Below are 21,503 nucleotides of genomic sequence, written 5' to 3' on the forward strand. Positions count from 1 at the left end.
AAAAAGAGCTGTAGTTTCACTATTTGTGGTCACAATCCTTAAAGTAAGACATCATTTTAATCGGTATAGTGTACAGATGCAGAAAAGCTGAGAATTTTTTATATATCGCATACAAGGTTTTGCTTAAGGGTGCTATAAACAGTTTCGTACTAAAAACTAGGGGTATTTCCCCATTGAGATTTACATACTGATGGAATTCCCTGCTATTTATATACCACTAAATGAAAAAGTTGATTGTTTTTTTATGTTCAATGTGAAAAACATATATTGAAGTTCAATTAAAATGCCACTTTTGTCAAGATTTTAAAAAAAAAAATGTTTTTGTGACTTCCTACTATATGGGAGGCAACTCCATAAACAGCTGATTTTCACCTGTTGCAAAAAGCACTTTGATTTGTCAGGTAAGATAGCTCCTTTCGGAGCAGGCGAACGTAGGCTGAAACTACATTTACTTAAATCAGCCGGATAATCTCTTCGAAATGCATATTTTAAGAAATCTCAAATATATGCACAGGTTACTGATCCGTGTGTCCAAAGGTGGTCTGTTTTTAAGGTTTTTTAGGGGGAAAATGCCTAATTTCCAGCTGATAACTTGTACCAATTTGCATGTTTAAACAAGAGATGTTGGATTTTTTTTTATTTATTCAGAAAGTTCATAGAATTATCTTTCCATTGATGTATAGATATCTATATAACTATGAATATCTGACTTCTGCATGATGGGTCCACTATTACATGCCCTGTTACAGAATGACGTCACGTAAAAAACTGTTGATTGCACCCAAATGTCTGTCTGGCAGATATTATGTAACCTTGACCTTATTGTCATAAATCTCTAAACAATTTATGCGATACTTGTACTCAAATTTTTATCTTGAAGACTTTCAACATCAATTTAATGGTCAGTAAACAGGAAGATATTTCAGTGTGTATGTGCACTATTGTATACTGAATATCATTCATCATATTATTATATGCAAGTATTACACTGGAAAAAAAGTCCATTTGTTTTGATGCCAATATTTTAAGCTCAGGGCAAATAAAAAAGTATGTGTGGTTCCAGTTACATCTGAAAAAAAAGTTAGGGTAGGTAGGTGGGGATTTTTTTTTTTATTTTATGTTTTCTTTGTACATTGGGTCTATGGGAGTAACATTCTGACTTTAACAGTGCTTAATGAAAAATGACAATAAAATCTTTAGGGTAGGCTATTTTTAAGCCGAAAAAGTAGGGATGGTAGGGTTACTGGAACCACACATATATTTTTATTTGGCCTCAACAGGTCTGGAAGATGATTAAACTCATTTTTATAGAGGGATTATATTTTCTTAAATTTTTTTACCCTCTTCTGGTTATTAATGTATTGACTTCTAATCTGCTAATTTCTTTTAATGGAATCCATTTTCTCTTTCAGACCAAATTTATCCCTCAGTGTATGTGCCACATTACAGCCACAGTCCTCATGTGGCATCAGATATACAGAGAAGTCAGCCTTCCTCAATGGATTTACTGAAATTAGGTACAACTGTTCTGGATACAGATAAAAGTGATACATCAAGTCACAGTTCAGGATGTAGAGTGGCGATAGTAGATCCTTTAAAAAGCAATGAGAAATGTCAAGAATTTAATGAAATACAAGAAGAAAATTTGATACAAGACTCTAGGAGAAACGACAATAGAAGGAGGAGGTCATCTGATATGGAAAATATGAGCTCTAGAAATAATTATCTAAAAAAGTTAAACGTGAATGACCAAAATAGAAAATGGGACAATCACCACAATGAAATTATTCATCTTTCTACTGTTTTTAACAAAAGAAGTCCATTATTTAGAACATCAGATGGGAGAGAAAGGCATCATAACCCTGTGGCATTTGATACAAACCTACAAAAGGCAAAAAGTCCTAACATTAATGTTCCACTTAATAGACAAAACACACCAAAACTGTATTCAGGTATACTCAATAAAATAAGAAGTGACGAAAAACTGAATCAAGAAAAAAACAAAGAAGTAAATAAAGCTGGTCCCTTCTCTGATGAAAAAGTTTCAAATAGTCCCAAGTTAGAGGAATCAGTCAAGTGTGAAAATTTTGGAAACAATCTGACAAGAACACACCCAGGAGTCAAAAGAAAATTCAGAAAAGAACATATTGTGTCCAATGAACAAATTGGCATGACGAATTGGCCAAGATCGCCAGATGTTTCAAGAACTGGAAGTCAGCAGACTATGTATAAAGAATCATTTGACAATGAAGAACTTTTATATAAAACTAAGTTAAAACAAGAGAAGCTCATTATAAAAAATCAGGATCAAATAGCTTCAAATCGAGGTCATGTTGATGTTTCTTCTAAGGAGTTGAGTTCTGAGGTAATTTTAAAACCCCAAGATGGTGATATACACACAAAACTGACAGAAGATCTTAAAAGATGTGGAATATTGCCATCAAGAAAAAGGGGAACCACAGATTCAGATAGGTTAGAAGAGAAAAGAAGACGATATTTAAAACATAATTTTAAACGTTCAGAAATAGCAGAAGATAAAGTAATGTCAGACACAAATGATTCTTCTGGTAATGAGTCTGGACCTGCTCAAGAGGGACTTCAGCCTGAGTTGGAGAAAACAGTCAGTAGAGATTTTAAATATAGACCCATGCCTGAGGATAGGGAGTCTTCAAACAGCAAAATAATAACTAAAAGACCAGGGTCTAAGATGTATGAATTGTCAAATGGAAGAAACAAGGGCAGACAAAAGACTTTAGATATTGCAGAACAAAGTGGATATGAAACAAAGGAACTTGATGAAACGTACACTGTTAGAAGGAACAGTTTGGGTAATGAATTTGTCAGCAATAAATGCATGACGGAACTTTCTCATCAAATTGGTATTAAAAGAGGTAAATACAGAAAATCTTTGGGTAATGATATTAAAAAAAAGAAGGAAGGTTTTAATCGTTTAAATCCCATGGTTGATAAAAATTGTGATAATGGCAATGTCAACAAACTACAACAGAAGATCGTGCAGTCAACGTCTGATGAAACTGAAAGATTAACTTCATATGAAACTGGTCAAACAACGTCTGACAAAACTGGTAGATTATTATTTGTTCAAGAAGGAAGAACATCATCAACTTCTGCAAAGAAAGCAAATTTTGCTAACAAGACATCTGAAGGGGATGTCAGTCCGAGTGTTGAATTTATAACTATAGAAAGGAGGGAGAATTGTATTAAAACAGGGGAAGCAGATGTAAATAGAAATTTATACATTGAAGGTAAAATATCTTTAGAAAACAGTGCAAAGGAAAAAGCAAGAAAAAAACTTAAGTTTCCTGGGACTTTAAAACCAATAAAAACTACTGCTTCACTTCACAAAGAAAGAGGGATTATTAGAAAGAAGAAAAAGTTTTTTCGTGGTTACAAAAAACCAGCTGGTGAAGATTTTAATAGAGACAGCAAACAAGTTGATAAAAATTATAGAGGCAATAAAATACAAGTGGCGGATAGTTATATTACAGAAGATGATACAAATTCAATTGATCCTTATGAGTATGAAATAACTCCAGATGAAAAGAGGAGTTTTATCAACATACAAATTAGCGAGGAAAGAAAAAGAGTGAGATCGACTACTAAAAAGGATGAGTTGACAGCTAGTTTAACAAAAACATCTGGACCTGACCCAACTGTTAGTAAGATATCCGATACTAATCAGACAGTCAGTAGAAAACCAGGGACATTTGACAGTAGTTTTGATCATTCTGTCAATGAATCACCTTCTGTAGGAAATAAACATTTCTTATCAAGTCTATCAGACACAACAGAAAGAAGTAAAAGCAAAGACAGTGGCATGAAAGCTTATTTTAAAAAGTCTGACATTAGAAGCAGTCAGACTGACTATGAAAACTTTGGACGTAGAAAATCAGAAATATTTGGTTTGGATAAAATGGCAAATGAAACCTTTTCACCAGAAAATAAACACTTCATGTCAAGTCCTGATGGTGCAAAAGACAAAAATAAGACAAGCAATAGCAACTGCTTGGAAGATGTAAAAGATAGGGTAAGATTGAACAGAGTTACCCCACAAAATAGATCTAGAGAAGTAATTATCAAAAGCGACATCAGAAACAGGGGAAACACAGCTATATCTCTCTTTTGTGAAACCGTTGTACAGCAAGAAAGTTGTGAATTATCCCCTCTTCAAAGCTTCAATTTACAGAAATCAAATAGACTATCTACAAATAAAAAGCATGGAGCAATTGAATCACCAGTACATTTGCAACAGAATAGTAGGAAACAGGAGAGAAATTCATCCCCGTCTGATGAATTGTCCATTGCCGATCAAAAAGTGGTATTCAGCAGTCGACACAAATCAAGTGGAAAACCAATCATATTGCCTAAAAAATTCACATCTTTGAACACAGAATTTGTTGAAAAAGTAGAAGACCAAAATTTATTGAGACGTTATTCTCCTTTCAACCAGAAACTTAATGGACCTCCACGGTCAACTGATCAAAGCAGTTCATCAAGGAAGAAGTTTAAATTGATGAGTCCAGCACGACCACATAGACCGAGAAAGATTTTCTCTCCTGTCTCTAGATCAGGTGTTCTATCACCTAGCAGTGATTGTGTTAATTTGATAATGGTTGAAGATGAATTAAAGGTAATACCATAATATTTTTATATGTGGCATTTCTATGTAGTTGTAATGATTTTTATTCCATTTAAAACTAATCAATAATAGGGAAAAGGGGTGGCATTCAAGCCCCTTTTTTGGACTATGTTTGATCAAGATTTTGAGAACTATTTCAAATTTGCACATTATGTTTTGAAATGTTTATGGTCAAGAAATATAAATCAGTTGCACAAGATTTTTATTTTTTTTAGGTCTAAATTACGTCATTATAAGAATCAAGAAAATGATTCATATTTCAAGTTTCAAAACATCTAACACAGCCAAGAAACAAAAAGATAATTTCAAAAGAGCTTTATCAAAGTTAGTTGTTGATCGGGTTGCACACATACTTTTCCAATGCAAAATATACTTAAAAGATAGTGCTACTCATTGAAAATAATATATAACAATTCTTTCCTTTTGAAACAAAAATTCAGTTGAATAATCTACTTGGATTTTATTTTAGGGAAATTAGTGTAAAAATGTATGGCAGAATATATTTATTGATGTAATGAAACCTTGAAATAAAAGAAAACAACCGAACTATAATAAGATATTAATTTCTACTTAATTCCAGTCTGTATTTATTGTTTTAGGCTGCTTATGGAAATTCTGATTCAGATGAGGTAGGTAAAAAAAAATATGGTGAGGGTCTAAACCTGACCTAATGACCTTAAATACTAGATTAGAAAAAAACCACAAAGAGCCATGCAACAGTGTATGAATGCTATTTGTTGTATTTGGCTGTAACACAAAAAAATGTATGGACCAGAGGAAGAGATCTAGAGTGCTTTTAGAATAGTTCTATAGGTAGTGGGAGCATCACTCATCATATATTACATTTAAAAAAAAATGTGTCCACCTATCCATTACTAAACCCCACCGAAAAGACTTAACAACTTACAAGTTGTAATATTTTCAATGTGTTTTAAAAAAAATTGGTACATGAAGTTAAGCCTCATAATAAGTTGGACCATTATATCAGCATCACTAAGACTGACTTTCATCCCCTCATCTTTGATAACTTCAATAATATTAAAATTCTGTTTCAGCAAAGTGGCTGAAGAAACCATAGAGAAACAAAAACTTAATCATGACAAAAAACAAAATATGACGAAAAGACAAACAATGGTCTACAAAACACTACACAAAACACTACATAAAACACTACACAAAACACTACATAAAACACTACATAAAACACTACATAAAAAAAAGATAAAGACATATGTTATTTAATTAGTTTTCAGTATGTCTAATTATAAGAATATCAAAGAAATAAATTCAGATTCAATTGAAAATATAGCAAGGGTCAAAAAGGGCATCAGCATTCATATGGTTTAAACTCCCAAAATCTGGATTCAATTTGATTTTTAGGTATAAAAAAATCGGAAAATTGAGAAAAATTTGTGTTAAAATATTGTTGTTTTTTTAATTTTCAGGAAGTGATGTTGCTAAGTATTTGAATTGAATATATATACAGAGGCAGTTTCCAAGGAAACCCAAATAACTTATTTTGTTAATAACTTATACTGTGTCGTGTGCAGCTGACAGCTTCAAGCTGGGTTCATGAATGATTATACAAGTGTTGGGAAACCATGAACTCCATGCTTAAATTAACCTAGTTTTAACTCTAGGCAGGAAAAAATTGGTTGATTAAGAGCATCTGTAAGCTCATCAGAATAATTTGACCTTTTTACTTGCACCATTTTGTCTTGATGACTAAATTACAGAGCAGATTTATTGATATCAATTTTTTGCTATTTGATAACTGGGCTGTTGCTAGATTTTCTAAGATTATTCTATTATGAACCTCATTTTTTATTGTTACATGCGAATTTAAAATGCAATGCCAATTTTAACTGTCATCAGATATTTTACTCCAAGCATTGTTATGTTCTCAGGATCAATTCAATATTTATAGTGTATATCGTAAATGTATTTATTACCTATTTTTGTTATCAATATGTTTGCTATTTGACTTGATGTTATTGTTGAATATTATGACTTTTCTATCTGCATGACAATTAAAATATATATATAAAACAAATAAAAAGGATGTATTGAATACTGGACAGAATAATCAATTTAATTTTTTTAGGAAATCCGAGGGTATTAAATATCACATTGTTATATATCTTTTCCAGTGTTCGTGATAAAACTTTTGAATCAGCAGACTCAAAGCTAAATTTTAGTTCAATTCTTCTGGCCTTTAGCGATTTTTACAACCCTGGGCTGGTGGGCCTGTGGTTGAAGGGGAAAACTTCTTTTCCCTAGTTTTTTTGGACCAGACAGAGGACTTTATGACTATGTTTTTATAGTTTTCATCTCATACAAGCCATAACTTTTAATAATTTTTGACGCTAGTGTTTGTTATCTTTACCTGATATTTTGCAAGACATTCATGTGCAGTTTTGCTTTAATTTCCCAACTAAAAGCAAGAGGTATGATACAACAACTTAAATATCCAATAATAATGATGATGGTGATAGTTGTGGTGTTTTTAACATCCAGTGTCAACTATTATATGCATATTACTATGATAAGAACATGTAAATTATAAATACAAACCCTGCATTGTACTAGCCCTGATTTGCTGAGCTTATTTTTGAAAGTCCTAGTCCATTAGGTTACAGTCTGCTGGAAGACATGTCACTCTACCCAGGCCAATATTCTGAATCTTTGGGTCTTTCTTTCTAATTACTCCCTTATGCCCTATGCTTAGCAGAAAAAAGCAAATACCATTTTTCAAGTCTGGTGGACCTAGAGAAAGGTTAAACCCTTGACCTCTTGGGTAGAGTTCACTAGAACCTCTCAAGTTAACCCGTCTTACCCTGGTTCTAACACTCACTAAGCCAGGGTTAAAACTTGAGATACCCTTGAATGATTAAACCAATCAGATTATTTCATATTTTTTATGCTTGGTCAGGGCCTTACCCTAGTCTTAGTTAGGGTTGTTCTGAATAGCAACTCCAGTGTGTTCACATGATACTCACAAAACTCTGAAGTCCAACTAGTTTGAATTGAACTTGACCTGTAATGGTTTACTTTTACAAATTGTGACTTGGAGGGAGAGTTGTCTCATTGACACTCATACCACATGTTCTTATATCTATTGGCATAGCAGTCGATGTATGCACTAAGCCCCCAAGGTTGATAAAGATGGTGTCATTTCACTGCATGTAATTCTGATCAATTGATTATTTGATATAATTCATAAGTCTATGTTTTCTTTAATATTTAACAACTATATGGCAGCTGTTTATTTGTTTGTGATGGATATCATTTAATTTTGTATGTTAATGTGTGTCCCATAAACTTGACAATACAAATGAAATGTACTTTTAAGTTAAGTCTCCAATGGGTACTACGGGGCATTGAGTTTCATAATTACAACTGTTGAGTAGTTTGAGTCTGGGGTATGTATTGCCTCTGATGGGGAAAATATATCATCTTTAGCATGAAATTATCAACGCTTGTAAGCTTGGCAACCAATATTTCTTCCATTTCATGGAATTGTGCCCCCCCCCCCACCCTTTGAAAAAAAACCAATCCACTCCTGGGAGTTTTCATTTTTACTTTAAAGGTTAACCCAACTATTAGTAATTAAATATTTATTGCGTGTCAAAATTGTAAATTTATTTAGTACTATTGTTATTGATTATAATATGGTAGCTATTTTTTTAATGATATTGTTAAATATTTATAATTTTGTAAATCAATTAAGAAATAATTCTTTCATGCCATGCTCTATGCTCATTTTAACATGGGAAGGCATTATATTTGTTAATATCTTAATACCGAACGTTAGCGAGGTATTAAATGTTTACAAATATAATGCCTACCCATGTTAAAATGAGCATAGAGCATGGCATGATAGAATTAATTCGATTCTAATAGGAATATTTTGAACTGATGCACTTCGAAGCGGACCTATTGTAGATGCTCGAGATGTCGCCATTTTGATTTGATGAACAAAAACGTAATAGAAAAATCAACAGTTTATCAATAAAAAAAGAACAAAAACATTTAAACTTACTTTTAGAATGTTTTTATTTCATTTCCTAGCTAGCAACACCATAAAAAATGCCCATTTCGATCTCTGGCGTTGTTAAAAATTCATCTCAGTGATGTTGCAATTTCAATTGTCACGTCAATCATGTGCAGCCCATGTTCTATTCAAATTAGAACATGGCTTTGTACCCAAAGCTAAAGAAGAACGTCATATTAGAATGAGTCTTTTTAACTGTTGACTGTGTATTAAATGTAGAATTGCATGTGTAATTTTGGTGTAGCATCACACATGACAATTAACAGTTATGCGAAATTGGTGCTGTATATATAGAATATGATGAACAGAATTAAAAATGAAAATATTACCTGTTGTAGTGTTCATCTGCATTAATGAGGCTTTGGATGGGATTAAATGATTAAAGAATAATGCCCTTAAAAATGAAGATTAGAGAATAACGGGCAAAAAAATGAAGATTAGAGAAAAAAAGGGGTTAATTTTTTGAAGATTAGAGAAAAAAGGGGTTAATTTTTTTAAAGATTAGAGAAAAAAGGGGTAAAAATTAGATGTTTACAGAATAACAGACAATAAATATTCCTTTAAAAGTCCCATAAATTCGGAAACTAAATCGAAAGGATTCTTTCAAAATCAAAAGCAATCCAACAATATTCACCAATCCTGACAACAGTTTGTTCCAATAACTCTGGAATGACAAAATTGAAAATAGTTGCAATCTAAGGGGAGCTTTTCTCTTCAAAACTTGTGTTGTGTTTAACATTTCATGTAAATTGGTTAAAACAAACTCATGACATCCTATACTGTAATACCATTAGTCATAGATGTATAAAAACTAAAAAAATCTTAATACTTTTATTTTCATATTTCACTCTTCAACAGGCAGTGCTTTATAAAAAGTGGCAACACATTATAAAAATCATTGAATAACAAACAAATGTATAATGAGAACTTTGATTACTCTGAGATCACAATAGTTAAATCGGACGGGGACGATAAATGGCTGACCCGTGTTAAGAGAGAGCCATATCTCTTGCACGTTAAAGACACCCTTGTAGATTTCGAAAAAGAGCAGGCTAATGCCGCTGCAAGGCAGCACTCGCACCCGCAAAGTGGAAAGGTATTAATTTAAGTTGCAAAACTTGTTTCCCAATCCACTATAATATGTTTAAACTAAACAATAGTTAATAAGGGATAGATTCAAAAACCAAACGTCTTGGAATGTATGTTCCATTTGTAGAATGTCATATAAATCATCATTGAAACTTTAACGGTTTGATTCTTTAAAATCAGAGAACTCGGGAATAGTGATTCGCATGACATTGGGGGCTCGTCCGGGATAACTTTGATTACTCTGAGATGACAATAGTTAATCAGGGACAGATTCAAAAAGCAAACTTCTTGGAATGTATCTAGTTTATAACCCCCCTCCTAATGATAGACTTAATTCAACTGAGATTGGAGTACCCACTTGAAGTTGTGCAAAATCACAATCTTAAGTATAGAAGAGTAATCGTTATTTATGGCTAGAAGAGTAACCTTTATTTATCGCTAATTCCATATAAACATGCATAAGCCATATTTGGATTGATCCAATGTCATTAAAAAGTAACCAAATACAGTTCTAGCTGTACCTATGGCTAAAAAAAATTGTTAGCCTTCAAACTTCGTTATTCTTTGGTTTCAGATGAACTCATTCTTTTAAGTCAGAAATCTGGCTGCCAAAACACACACATTTCATGTGTTGTTGACACAGCGCAAGGACTGAACATAATTCTTTTTGACTGGAATGTATGTAAAAGTATACATTAACTTATTGTGTCAATAATGTTACTTTTCCAAATTTATATGAAGTTTGTCAAAATCCATATCTCAATACCCAAGACAGACATTTGTTTCTATGACAACAAGCACCATGATTCCACCAATTACACAATCTTCACAAGCAGTCGTAGACATGACATGATTTCTCATTGTCATAGGTTGGAAAGTATGAGTAAATGAAGTATTATTTATTTCAACTGGTCTCCTTCGTCTCTGGTATCGGCTAGATTTTCATTTTCATTGTTGTTTTGTATTGCTGAACACACATCTAGGTGAGTTATTTATCCTTGTAAAGTCTTAATTTTCCATCAAGTGTAGCTGTTACAAGCTGAAAAAGATATGTAGAAATTGCACATCAACCAAAAAAAAATGGTCGTGATAAGAATTAATGTTTTATTTCTAGACTACTAAAGATGATACAAAAGAAAAAAGATGAATACGCAACATCACTGTCCCCTCATTTCTCTATCTTTCGTCATATCTGGATTTTTTATTTTGAAAGATATAAATCACAGCAAGACAAAAATTATAAATTTAAATCTAAAGTAAATGATTGTGGACATTGTTTAATTCAATTGTTTAGATCACCGTTAAAACTGACTGCTTTAAATTGTACAAATTTAACAAAATGAGTAGACAACCTAAGGTGTCTTGCTTGCTTTAATTGATGTTGATAATGTATTTTTGATTAAGGTTTTACGATAGATATCTCTGACATAAACTAAAAAAAATTTCAAGATCTGTGAACATATGGTCAATGTTAATCGAGCCTGCAAGACAGACATATACACCTTACAATCATTACCTACATACAAAAAATATACCTCTGTAAGTGGTTATAGTATCTAATAAAATGATGACCCTCACAAACTTAATGTTCACCAATGAACTATGAAAATGATATCAAGGTCAAACTAAGCCTTAAAGACGGACATTAACAACTTTCATTTATTCAATAAGCCAAACATAGTTGACCTACTGCTTCTATTTTTTGAAAAATTGACCTAATTACAAAAACTTAATATTGTCAACTAAGCCATGAAAATGAGGTCACATTCAGATGAATTCTGCCAGACAGTCAGTTTCAGAAACAGACCTAATCACCAAAACTTAACATTGACTACTGATCCATGAAATGAGGTCAAGGTAATGTGAGCCCTATCTGATGGACATCTTTACCATGCAATGAATGTAAATATCAATCTAATTAAAAACTGATCTCTCATCGCTCCTGTTTCTGATATGTCACGTGGGAGATCTAACGAAACCCGCTTTGAGGTCACATGTGAGTGACCTCGTAGGTGTGTCTTTTTCGACCAATGAAATTGAGTCTTCCACGATCTTGAAAGTTTAACGTAAGGTAAAGGGATGTAACTCATTTTATGTACGATGAAATCGTCAGTCAAAATAATTCATAAACTTTTTTGATTGGCTTATTAATAGGTCGTCAACTCATTTGCATATCATTATAAATTCATAATTTTTAGTTCACTCACATGTGACCTGAAAGCCGGTATCCGACGCGACATATCAGAAAACGGGAGCGATGAGAGATCGGTTTTTAATAAGATTGTGTAAATATCAAAATTGAATTTTCGTGGTTATTTGATTTCATAGTTTGGACAAAGTGAACATACACACTTGAAGAAAATTTGTATTTCGTTGAACATTGAGGGTATTTGTGGTTCACCTGTATCCACGAATTCCACAAAAAAATTGATGTTCAACAAAATAATAATGATTTCACAGTATCCCAAGTTCTATTTTATGCAACAAACAGCTTTAAGCAAAGAAGTAACACTGCCACCATGGATTAGCATTCTTATCTCTATCATTCTGCAACATCCCTCAACACATGTTCAGTATCATATACATATATTCTATTCTGAACCAGTTCATGTCACATAGTGACATAGTGACACATATACATTATTTCAAAACTAGAGCAACACACGTACATATATATACCTTTTTTTTTAAAACTAGAACATCACATGTTCAATGTATATGTCTTATACATTACTCTAATTTGAACAAGAGCAACACATGTGTGCCCATTCACGAGGTAAACGTCAAATATCAACCTACTTTGAACTAGATCAACACATGTTTGCCCATTCACGAGGTAAAAGTCAAATATCAATCTACTTACACATGTGTGCCCATTCACGAGGTAAAAGTCAAATATCAACCTACTTTGAACTAGATCAACAAATGTGTGCCCATTCACGAGGTAAAAGTCAAATATCAACCTACTTTGAACTAGATCAACACATGTGTGCCCATTCACGAGGTAAAAGTCAAATATCAACCTACTTTGAACTAGATCAACACATGTGTGCCCATTCATGAGGTAAAAGTCAAATATCAACCTACTTTGAACTAGATCAACACATGTGTGCCCATTCATGAGGTAAAAGTCAAATATCAACCTACTTTGAACTAGATCAACACATGTGTGCCCATTCACGAGGTAAAATATCAACAATCTCCACACTATTTAGTCTTAAGAAGGCTATGTTTTTGCTGCTAAATAATATATCTCAACTGAAGAAAAAACAAATAACATTTTAAAGTCCGATTTCTACAAGGCAAAAATTAAACTTTGACCTCCCAAACTTGAGGCAAGCATGCCACCCTAGAACCATGGAAGTGGTAAGGAGAGCAATAATTTAACTTCAAGTGGAGGAAGGTGTAATGGTTTCTGAGTCGGAATTTTTTTACGCCGAAAGCATTGACAATATTTTTAGTTTTTCAATGCTAAACATTTTTTTTCTTCAAAATTTAACACTAAGATATGGCGAAAATCTGGATTCAGAATTTCTTTTTGGTCATCTACTTGACCATAGTATTTTCTTTTATCAATTTGGGGATCAGAATTATTTTTTTTAGGAAAAAACATAACCACTGACGGTGACCCCACTAGCTCCTATCCCCTTTTAGTTAAAAGATCATTCCCTTTGAGTGATTGTAAACTAACCTGTGGATATAATGGATGAAATGCTACATCTGACACGGTATCATTATGTCCACCTAGCTTACTGCAGTAGGTTCCAGCTCTAAGATCAAAGATGTAGGCCTGAAAATAAAAGTAATAATTCTCACAATCAATATGGTGACTTTTAGAAGAAGAACAGCTATAGTAGCATTGTTCCTTTCCTTTTTGTGAGTTGTTTAATTTGCTCTGCATGTACTGTTTTTGTGTCAAGGATGGATACCAGATATATCTTTTGTTTTTCTATTGTGAGAATATATTTGCAAAAATCAACAGCATTACACATGCAATACATTTGAAAAATAATGTACATACGGTTTTATCTTCAGATCCAGTAGCAAGGTATCTACCGCAAGGACTTAGATCTAAGCCACAAGTATAGGCTCTGTTCTGGTGGCCTTCATATCTTCTGACACACCTGCAAAAAAATAATAAAAGAGGTCACCAGGTCAATCAAAAACCTTCAGTTAATAAAAAGTAAAATCACAAAAATACTGAACTTAGAGGAAAATCAATTCGGAAAGTCCATAATCACATGGCAAAATCAAATAACAAAACGCATCAAAAACGAATGGACAAGAACCGTCTTATTCCTGACTTGGTACAGGCATTTTCAAATGAAGAAAATGGTGGATTAAACCTGGTTTTATAGTGCTAACCCTCTCACTTTGATGACAGTTTCATCAAATTTGTAAGATGGACAACACCATGACAAAAACAATTAACAGTTCCTAAAATTTAAGATTTAGCAGCACAAAACATACAGAACACCTATCTATATCTATGATATAAACAAATACACCTGCATCAGTGGTACTTCAGATGTATTATCAGAGCAAAGTAAAAAAAATGATTGTTAATAGCCTGTCATTTAACCTGGTGCTAATATTTGTCTCAATTAAAATTGCATAATATTTTTTCTCTCTTATTTTCTTTTTTCACTTCTTTTTGTTTATAAAATCAGTGAAAGCAGGTGTTTTTAATTGAATTTTCCAAAATGTAACCTCAAATAGACTTCATTACTCACAATCAGTCACCTTTCATCTTTTCATGAGCAAAAATCACAAGACTATTCAAATTATTTACACAACTCAGTCAATTGAAAAGTAATAAAGTTGACTCCACATACTGGTAATATCTTATCTTGTTATTTGCATGTTTTCTTACACAAATGTGTTAAATCAAAGCAATTGACCTACAACTTTTTATTCTATATTAAGAGAAGGGTATTTTTTCAATTATTAGTCCTAAAACATATTTTCAAATAGTCATAATGGGAGTGACCATGTTGGCCTTTTTTAAGCACATGATCCATTGCAATCTCTTTCGAACTGGTTACCTGTCTGCTCTGAGATCCCATAGTTTAATACAGTCCCCAGCTGCAGCTGTCACAAACAAATCATAGGCGCTGGATGGATGTGACACAAATGTTGATCCCTGAAAAAGGAAAAACTATTCTAGCAACCAAAACCACACATGTGTTAACTTAAAACAAGCAATATTCTTGCAATTGAACAGTTCAATTTGAATTTTAGCAACAGCTATATATAATTTTACGGTATTGCAAAATAACTGTTCAAGTGGAACAGCTTGGTTCAGGTTATTTTTAACACAATGTTGTTTGCGGAATGTTTTGTTGCAAATATATCACACATATTTAAGACTATCATGGTTATGACAAATTGAAGCTTTAACGAAATTTCTATTTTATTGAATATTTTATTTGTGGTCACCAAATCCATTAATAATAATGTATCTTATGTAATAACAGAATCAAATGATATGTATTTTTGCCAATAATTTTTCATAAACAGAGTTAATAGTTTTCAAAAACCATAAACTCAAACCAAAGATATTTCCCATTAGTAACAAAACCTTCAATCCAGAATTAAAAGTATTATCAGAGCAGAGTAAAAAAAAGATCGTAAGTAATTTAACCTGGTGCTAATATTTTTTTCAATTAAAATTGCATAATGTTTTTTATGCAACAAATCATTGAACTATCCGATTTTATTTCTATTTTACAAAAGTCAATCAATAAATAATTTGACACTCTGATATGACAGATATAAAGTTGAGAATGGAAATGGGGAATGTGTCAAAGAGACAACATGACCATAGAACAGACAACAACAGAAGGTCACCAACAGTTCTTCAATGCAGCGAGAAATTCCAGCACCCAAGAGGCGTCCTTCAGCTGGCCTCTAAACAAATATATATATACTAGTGCAGTGATAATGAACGTTATACTAAACTCCAAATTGTACACAAGAAACTCAAATTAAAAATAATACAAGACTAACAAAGGTCAGAGGCTGCTGACTTGGGACAGGCGCAAAAATATGTATAGATTCTATCACAGCATCAAATGTTATCATGAGACAGTTAAATATCCACAAAATATATTTTTCTTGAAAATTAGCAACCATGAAAATAAAAAAAAACTTTAGTATTATAATTCCATATTTAGTGAACCACTAAATCTTGGAAATAAAATGTTATACAGAGATATTTTTTTTGTTTTTTGTAATTTTGAGAGGAAAATGCAAATGTTGAAGTTAAATGGTTAAACCTGCTAACTATGAAAAACATTCAAAGTCCATGTAGGTGCACGGCAAAATAATCTCCAAGGAAATACCAATGCTCAAACAAGAGTGCACACGCTGAAATAGCTTGCCTTCTTTACTAATCATTGATAGTATGTTGATATTCCTCAATATAAAGCTTTATTACAACTGTCACATAAACTTAACATTAACCAAGAAAACTAAACACTGAGCAATGAACCATGAAAATGAGGTCAAGGTCAAATAAAACCTACGCAACTGACATATACCGGTAGATCACAAAATATTTCTATATACCAAATATAGTTGACCTATTGCATATACATTGTAGTATTAGAAAAAAGACCAAAACTCAAAAACTTGACTTTGACCACTGAACCATGAAATGTGATCTAGGTCAGATGACACCTGCCAGCTAGACATGTACACCTTACAATCATTCAATACACCAAATATAGTAGACCTATTGCATACAGTATAAGAAAAACAGACCAAAACACAAAAATTTAACTATAACCACTGAACCATGAAAATGAGGTCAAGGTCAGATGACAAAAGTCACAGGCTCAACAAAAACTGCATACCTTTTTTTTACCTTTATAATTTGTCAGAAAAATTACACTTGGTTATATAGCAATTTGACAAACACCAATTTTGATCATTGAGAAGCTTAATATTTCTTTTACAACACAATGTAATTAAAACGTTTAGCTGACTTTACAGAGTTATCTCCCTGTAGTGTTAGGTACCACCTTAACATCCAACTGTTTGTGTCATAGTAAACATGTGTACTAACTTTCAAATTAATGTGCATAAAAACTGTCTTAAACCAAAACAGTAATCTACCATGAATGAAAACTTAAACTGGATTTATGATGAGCTAATGGACACACAGACTCAAAAACACAATGCCCTCTTCTATAGTAGGTTAAAAGTAGGTCAATAGGCATGAGAACATTAAAATAAAAACAATATTTATTCAAACTAACCTCATTTTGACAAATGACATGAGCTGGTCTGGTATGAACGTCAGCCATTATTCTGACATTCCTTCCCACATTCATGTCAAACACAGTAACAGATTTATTTGTCCCAGCACACATTACAATATCTTATAAAATATGTAAGGAATTCATCCATTTGCACCATATTTGTTTACACTTCTGTTGCACACATTCTTTCATAACGTTTTTTTAAGTACTTTTAATCATCATTGCAAAATAGCTGTGCATAATTACAAATCAATATCATATTTCAAGTTTCACATCAGCGATCAAATATTTATCTTTTTCATATATTTTTAGCCTTAAAATATTGATTCTGACTTTTGACAAACATATTTATCGTTTTCAATAGGGATAATTATTAGTAATCGGCAGATCAATTTACATACAACTGGACCAAAATATTCTTAGTTATTAATTATGAAAAAGTTATTATTCATAATTAGTTTTAATTTCATCTTTACGCACATAGATATGACATAAAAACAAAATAGAGTTAATAAGTGCAACAGCTATTGTGTTGTGAAGGATACAAGAATAGAAGCCATTGACAGCTGATGCGGCCGTAATCTGCTGGGATTCAATGGCTAATGACGTAACCTGCTTGTATTTACTAGTACTCAAGTACCTAAAAAATATAAATATTGGAAAACCAAGACTTTTATAAATAAATAAACACATGTGACATTTGGAATGTTTATCCGTTAAACGTTAAAAAGACATTAACAACAATTCAATGTTTTCTTTCAACTTTAAGTTTTTATTCATAGAAGGGAGATACCTTTTATAGAAATATTTTACAAAAACGATGATAATACTGTCACCATTATTTTTTTTTGATAATTTCAATCCTGATTAACAGCTTATTTGCACTATTTTTAAGTTAAATTTCAAAGGAAACAGTTCGGCAAGGGGTTTGGCAATATTATGGCAATTTATTGAAGTAAAATGCTATTTGTGAACTTCCAAAGACAATATTCCAACCTCATTATTAACACAAGTAGTCCCTACATCTTGTTAAAAATAGCTGTTTGTTGCAAGATATAAATAAGTTCAAAACAGGCTTCAAAGTGAAATAATTTAACCAAGTTGATGAACAAATGATTAATCCAAAAATCCCTAAAATTCCCCGCCTCTTCCCCCCCCCCCCCAAAAAAAAAAAATCCAATAAAAAATTTCAAAAGAAACAAAACAGTCATCATGGAAATAATAGAAAGAACAAGATTACATTCTGCTTTCATTTCATTCATTACAGAGGTTTCAAACTTATAACTCTGAGCAATAGGGCAGTGAGTTTGACGAACATTTTGCTGGGAATAACTTTTTCCTAATCTGTTGTTTTTATGGACTATTGGTTGTTCCCCTTTTTTAGTTTGGTCATGGTGTCTTTTTTTGTATGTCCCTCTTCAATGTATCTGGTCCCCTTTTTTTCTGTCTATAATATCTGTATATGTATACCTTTTAATATCATCTTTAGTTTGTTCTAAGTGATATTTGTACATGTATAAAGTATTCCCTGATGTCAGTAATATAAACTTGTCCATGTAGTAAAATTTGGCAAAATTAACTTCTTTTGGGAAGGCAACATTATCCTGCAAAAGGAAAGAGAAAATAAAGTCACTTAAAAATATAAAAACTAGTTCATGTAATAAATTGTAACCTGGAAAAGTAAACCATTAGATATCATATTTTTTTATCTAAAAATCACAATCAAGTGGAAAAAATAAACCTAATGCCAAGTCTAGTTTCCAAAACATCCATTGTCAAGAAAGTTTCAGTTTAAAAAAAAATTACAACATGGTGTTCCAATTAACTGAACCAATTTAAATATTCCTGGTGGTTTGAAATTTCTATCTATATTCATTGAATAGCTTTGAAAAAGTTCAGTAAGATACTCAACCTTTAAACCTTCAAAAGTCAACAAATTGAAGTTTTTAAGGACCTTGACTTGCTATACAGCCCTTACACCGTCGATGTCAAAAGTCATAAGGATACTGCATTACTTTGACTATTCTGCATTTAAGTACAAAACATTTAATTCTGTCCAAGCAAACATGAGTTATAGTACATGTGAACAAGTATTATTTTCTTGAGCAAAGTTAGGTAACTCTGGAATGACAAAACTAACAATATAGAGAAGTTTAATGTTTGATGGTGTTTGACTACTCTTTCTGACAAAAAAACATTGGTTTATCAGTCAGATTTTGAACAGCAACTAATTATGTTCCAAACTTCACTGACATGACAATCTAAAAAAACAACAACATTTATTATGTGGATACATTTAAGTTTATAAATTAATATACTGTGCAAGAGATGCAAAATAAAAAAATTGCAATAAAACAGCTTCATCTTATATTATGATATCTTCTGTTTCCACAGAAGAGAATGCTATTAGAGTATAATTAGACACTGGACTACTTGCCCTGCACCCTTAATTGTCTTTTTTGGGAATAAGATACATCATCGCACTGCAGGTAAAATATCAAGTTGTGATTGGTTTAGTGCCGTCACGTGGTGACCCCCTATGGATTCATAGGGGGTTAGTAAATTTTATAGGGAGTTCACGACGACACGTCTTCTGTTAATGGTGACGTCATCTTTTAGTGTTGTTGTGTTTCATTGTTTATTTTTCAACAAAACGCAGCAGAAAAAGTCCAGTGTGCCATAAATTCTTTATACGGTTAACTACTAACCCCCTACGGACCATACAGGGTGAATAAAATCCATAATGGATTCAGCCTCCTGCCTCACCCCCTATGGATTTTACTAACCCTCGATGGATACGTAGGGGGTCAATAGCGAACCATATAACTTATAATGATAATCTATGAAACTTATCTCCCTATCTTTTCACTCTCATCTTGTCCTTTTTTTTATCTATCTTTGTAAATAAACACATTTGGTCATTTTTCTTTTACAACAGAAGAGGTATTTTCCCTAAATGACATATAGAAGACAGTAGATTACTAGCCCATCAACCCTGGTGACTACAATTTTGAGAATAAAATTTTAAAATCACCTGTTTATCATTTCAGTCTCACCTTATCCTTTTTCTGTGCATCTTTATCTGTAGACATGTTATGAAGAACTGTTTTTATACACATATTTGGATCTGATTGTCCTTTACTCCATAAGAAAGCAGATTTATCATCTGAGGAGGTTAACAACCAGTTACCATCATGACTCCAACTAATACCATTTACATTGTTATTATGTCCTGAAAAATTAAAATATCATTCTGAATTCATTCTACTTATGTCTAACTTTAATAAAATCATTCATATTTGTTACACATGTGATTAAATGGATCATGGTGGCACAATTAATCTAGCAACATTTAGAGACAAACTAAGTTTACCGAAATCAGTGTTTACAAAAGCTTTGTTGTAAACTTCCACATGTGTTTTGTGGCTGAGCAGCAAATCAAAAGTTTAAAGTCCATGAAAACCTACAACCTTTCATTCTCATAGCATGCACAGTTACAATTAACCAGCAAATAGACTCTGCTAACAACAAATCTTTATGATTTTTATGTTTATGGTTTGATCTATTGAAATAGCATAATGCTTGTATTTTCTAATGTGATTGGATCTTCTATCTGTTAGGTTAATGAAACTTAAAATATTTAAACTCAATTCATCTAATAATTACCTGTACAACTAAAACCTTTATTACCAAGAGGTAGTTTGAACACATGACCTGATTTATTTGATAAGGCTGTGGCAAGGTACTGACCATCATCTGAAAAAAATAAAATAATGTATGTTGAAATTTCACAAGTTAGAGAGGAAACACTCCAACTTGGTATATATCATTTTGTTATCAGTCATAGGTATTCTGATTTACAAAAGAACAATTCAATTTTAAAGCTGTTTTTTTTTCGAAAGTAATCTTTTAGTGAAATAAAACATTTATTGTCAAAAAAGTATTTTTTTAGTGAAATAAAACATTCATTAAATTAAACTCCGTGAACCAACACCTGTGTGAATCGTTTCAAAGAGTCCCTGAAGTGGATACCTTGGTATGCAGGGTTGTCAAATTATGCAAATGAATGCAACATTAAAATAATACTCCAAATTGACAACAATTAACACTTCAAATGGTCTGCAATTTTATTTGCAATGGTCTACATGTTTCGCCTGGCATGGTTGTGAATTCCTAGTTCATTTAAGATCGGCACCCGTGGTACCTTTCTTCTGCTATCATTTATAGATGTTAAGGTGGAATCGGACATCTTGGTTCAGTTGTTATTTCGTCGCAAGTATGGAATATTCCTTGGTCAATGTATATGCTGGTCCGAGACCACAATTATTTCTTAGTGCATTTCTTTAAGAACATAAGTGAAAATAAAAAAATCCCACCTGCGCTTTCTCAAAGAAACTTTTACAGTGTGTTATACTACTTTTGGGACAAATTATAT

General features: G+C 32.3%; 2 protein-coding genes across 2 annotated transcripts in view; one reads left to right on the top strand and one right to left on the bottom strand.

The window, feature by feature from the left end:
* LOC139516130 (uncharacterized) overlaps nucleotides 1–6,719 on the top strand; it is a 39,637-nt gene extending 32,918 nt beyond the window's left edge. The window contains exons 12-14 of the mRNA XM_071306007.1: nucleotides 1,413–4,651; nucleotides 5,260–5,289; nucleotides 6,106–6,719. Of these exons, the coding sequence (XP_071162108.1) occupies nucleotides 1,413–4,651; nucleotides 5,260–5,289; nucleotides 6,106–6,129 (3,293 nt within the window). The 3' untranslated portion in view covers nucleotides 6,130–6,719. The remainder of the gene's footprint in view (nucleotides 1–1,412; nucleotides 4,652–5,259; nucleotides 5,290–6,105) is intronic.
* A 2,812-nt stretch (nucleotides 6,720–9,531) lies between these two features.
* LOC139516131 (WD repeat-containing protein 27-like) overlaps nucleotides 9,532–21,503 on the bottom strand; it is a 31,983-nt gene continuing 20,011 nt past the window's right edge. Inside the window, exons 15-24 of the mRNA XM_071306008.1 lie at nucleotides 20,735–20,824; nucleotides 20,125–20,300; nucleotides 18,539–18,672; nucleotides 17,614–17,708; nucleotides 17,066–17,187; nucleotides 14,849–14,946; nucleotides 13,825–13,927; nucleotides 13,495–13,593; nucleotides 10,089–10,842; nucleotides 9,532–9,693 (exon numbers count right to left, since the gene is read on the bottom strand). Of these exons, the coding sequence (XP_071162109.1) occupies nucleotides 10,792–10,842; nucleotides 13,495–13,593; nucleotides 13,825–13,927; nucleotides 14,849–14,946; nucleotides 17,066–17,187; nucleotides 17,614–17,708; nucleotides 18,539–18,672; nucleotides 20,125–20,300; nucleotides 20,735–20,824 (968 nt within the window). The 3' untranslated portion in view covers nucleotides 9,532–9,693; nucleotides 10,089–10,791. The remainder of the gene's footprint in view (nucleotides 9,694–10,088; nucleotides 10,843–13,494; nucleotides 13,594–13,824; nucleotides 13,928–14,848; nucleotides 14,947–17,065; nucleotides 17,188–17,613; nucleotides 17,709–18,538; nucleotides 18,673–20,124; nucleotides 20,301–20,734; nucleotides 20,825–21,503) is intronic.

This window comes from Mytilus edulis, chromosome 3 (assembly GCF_963676685.1).
Source record: "Mytilus edulis chromosome 3, xbMytEdul2.2, whole genome shotgun sequence".
Classification (NCBI taxonomy): Eukaryota; Metazoa; Mollusca; class Bivalvia; order Mytilida; family Mytilidae; genus Mytilus; species Mytilus edulis.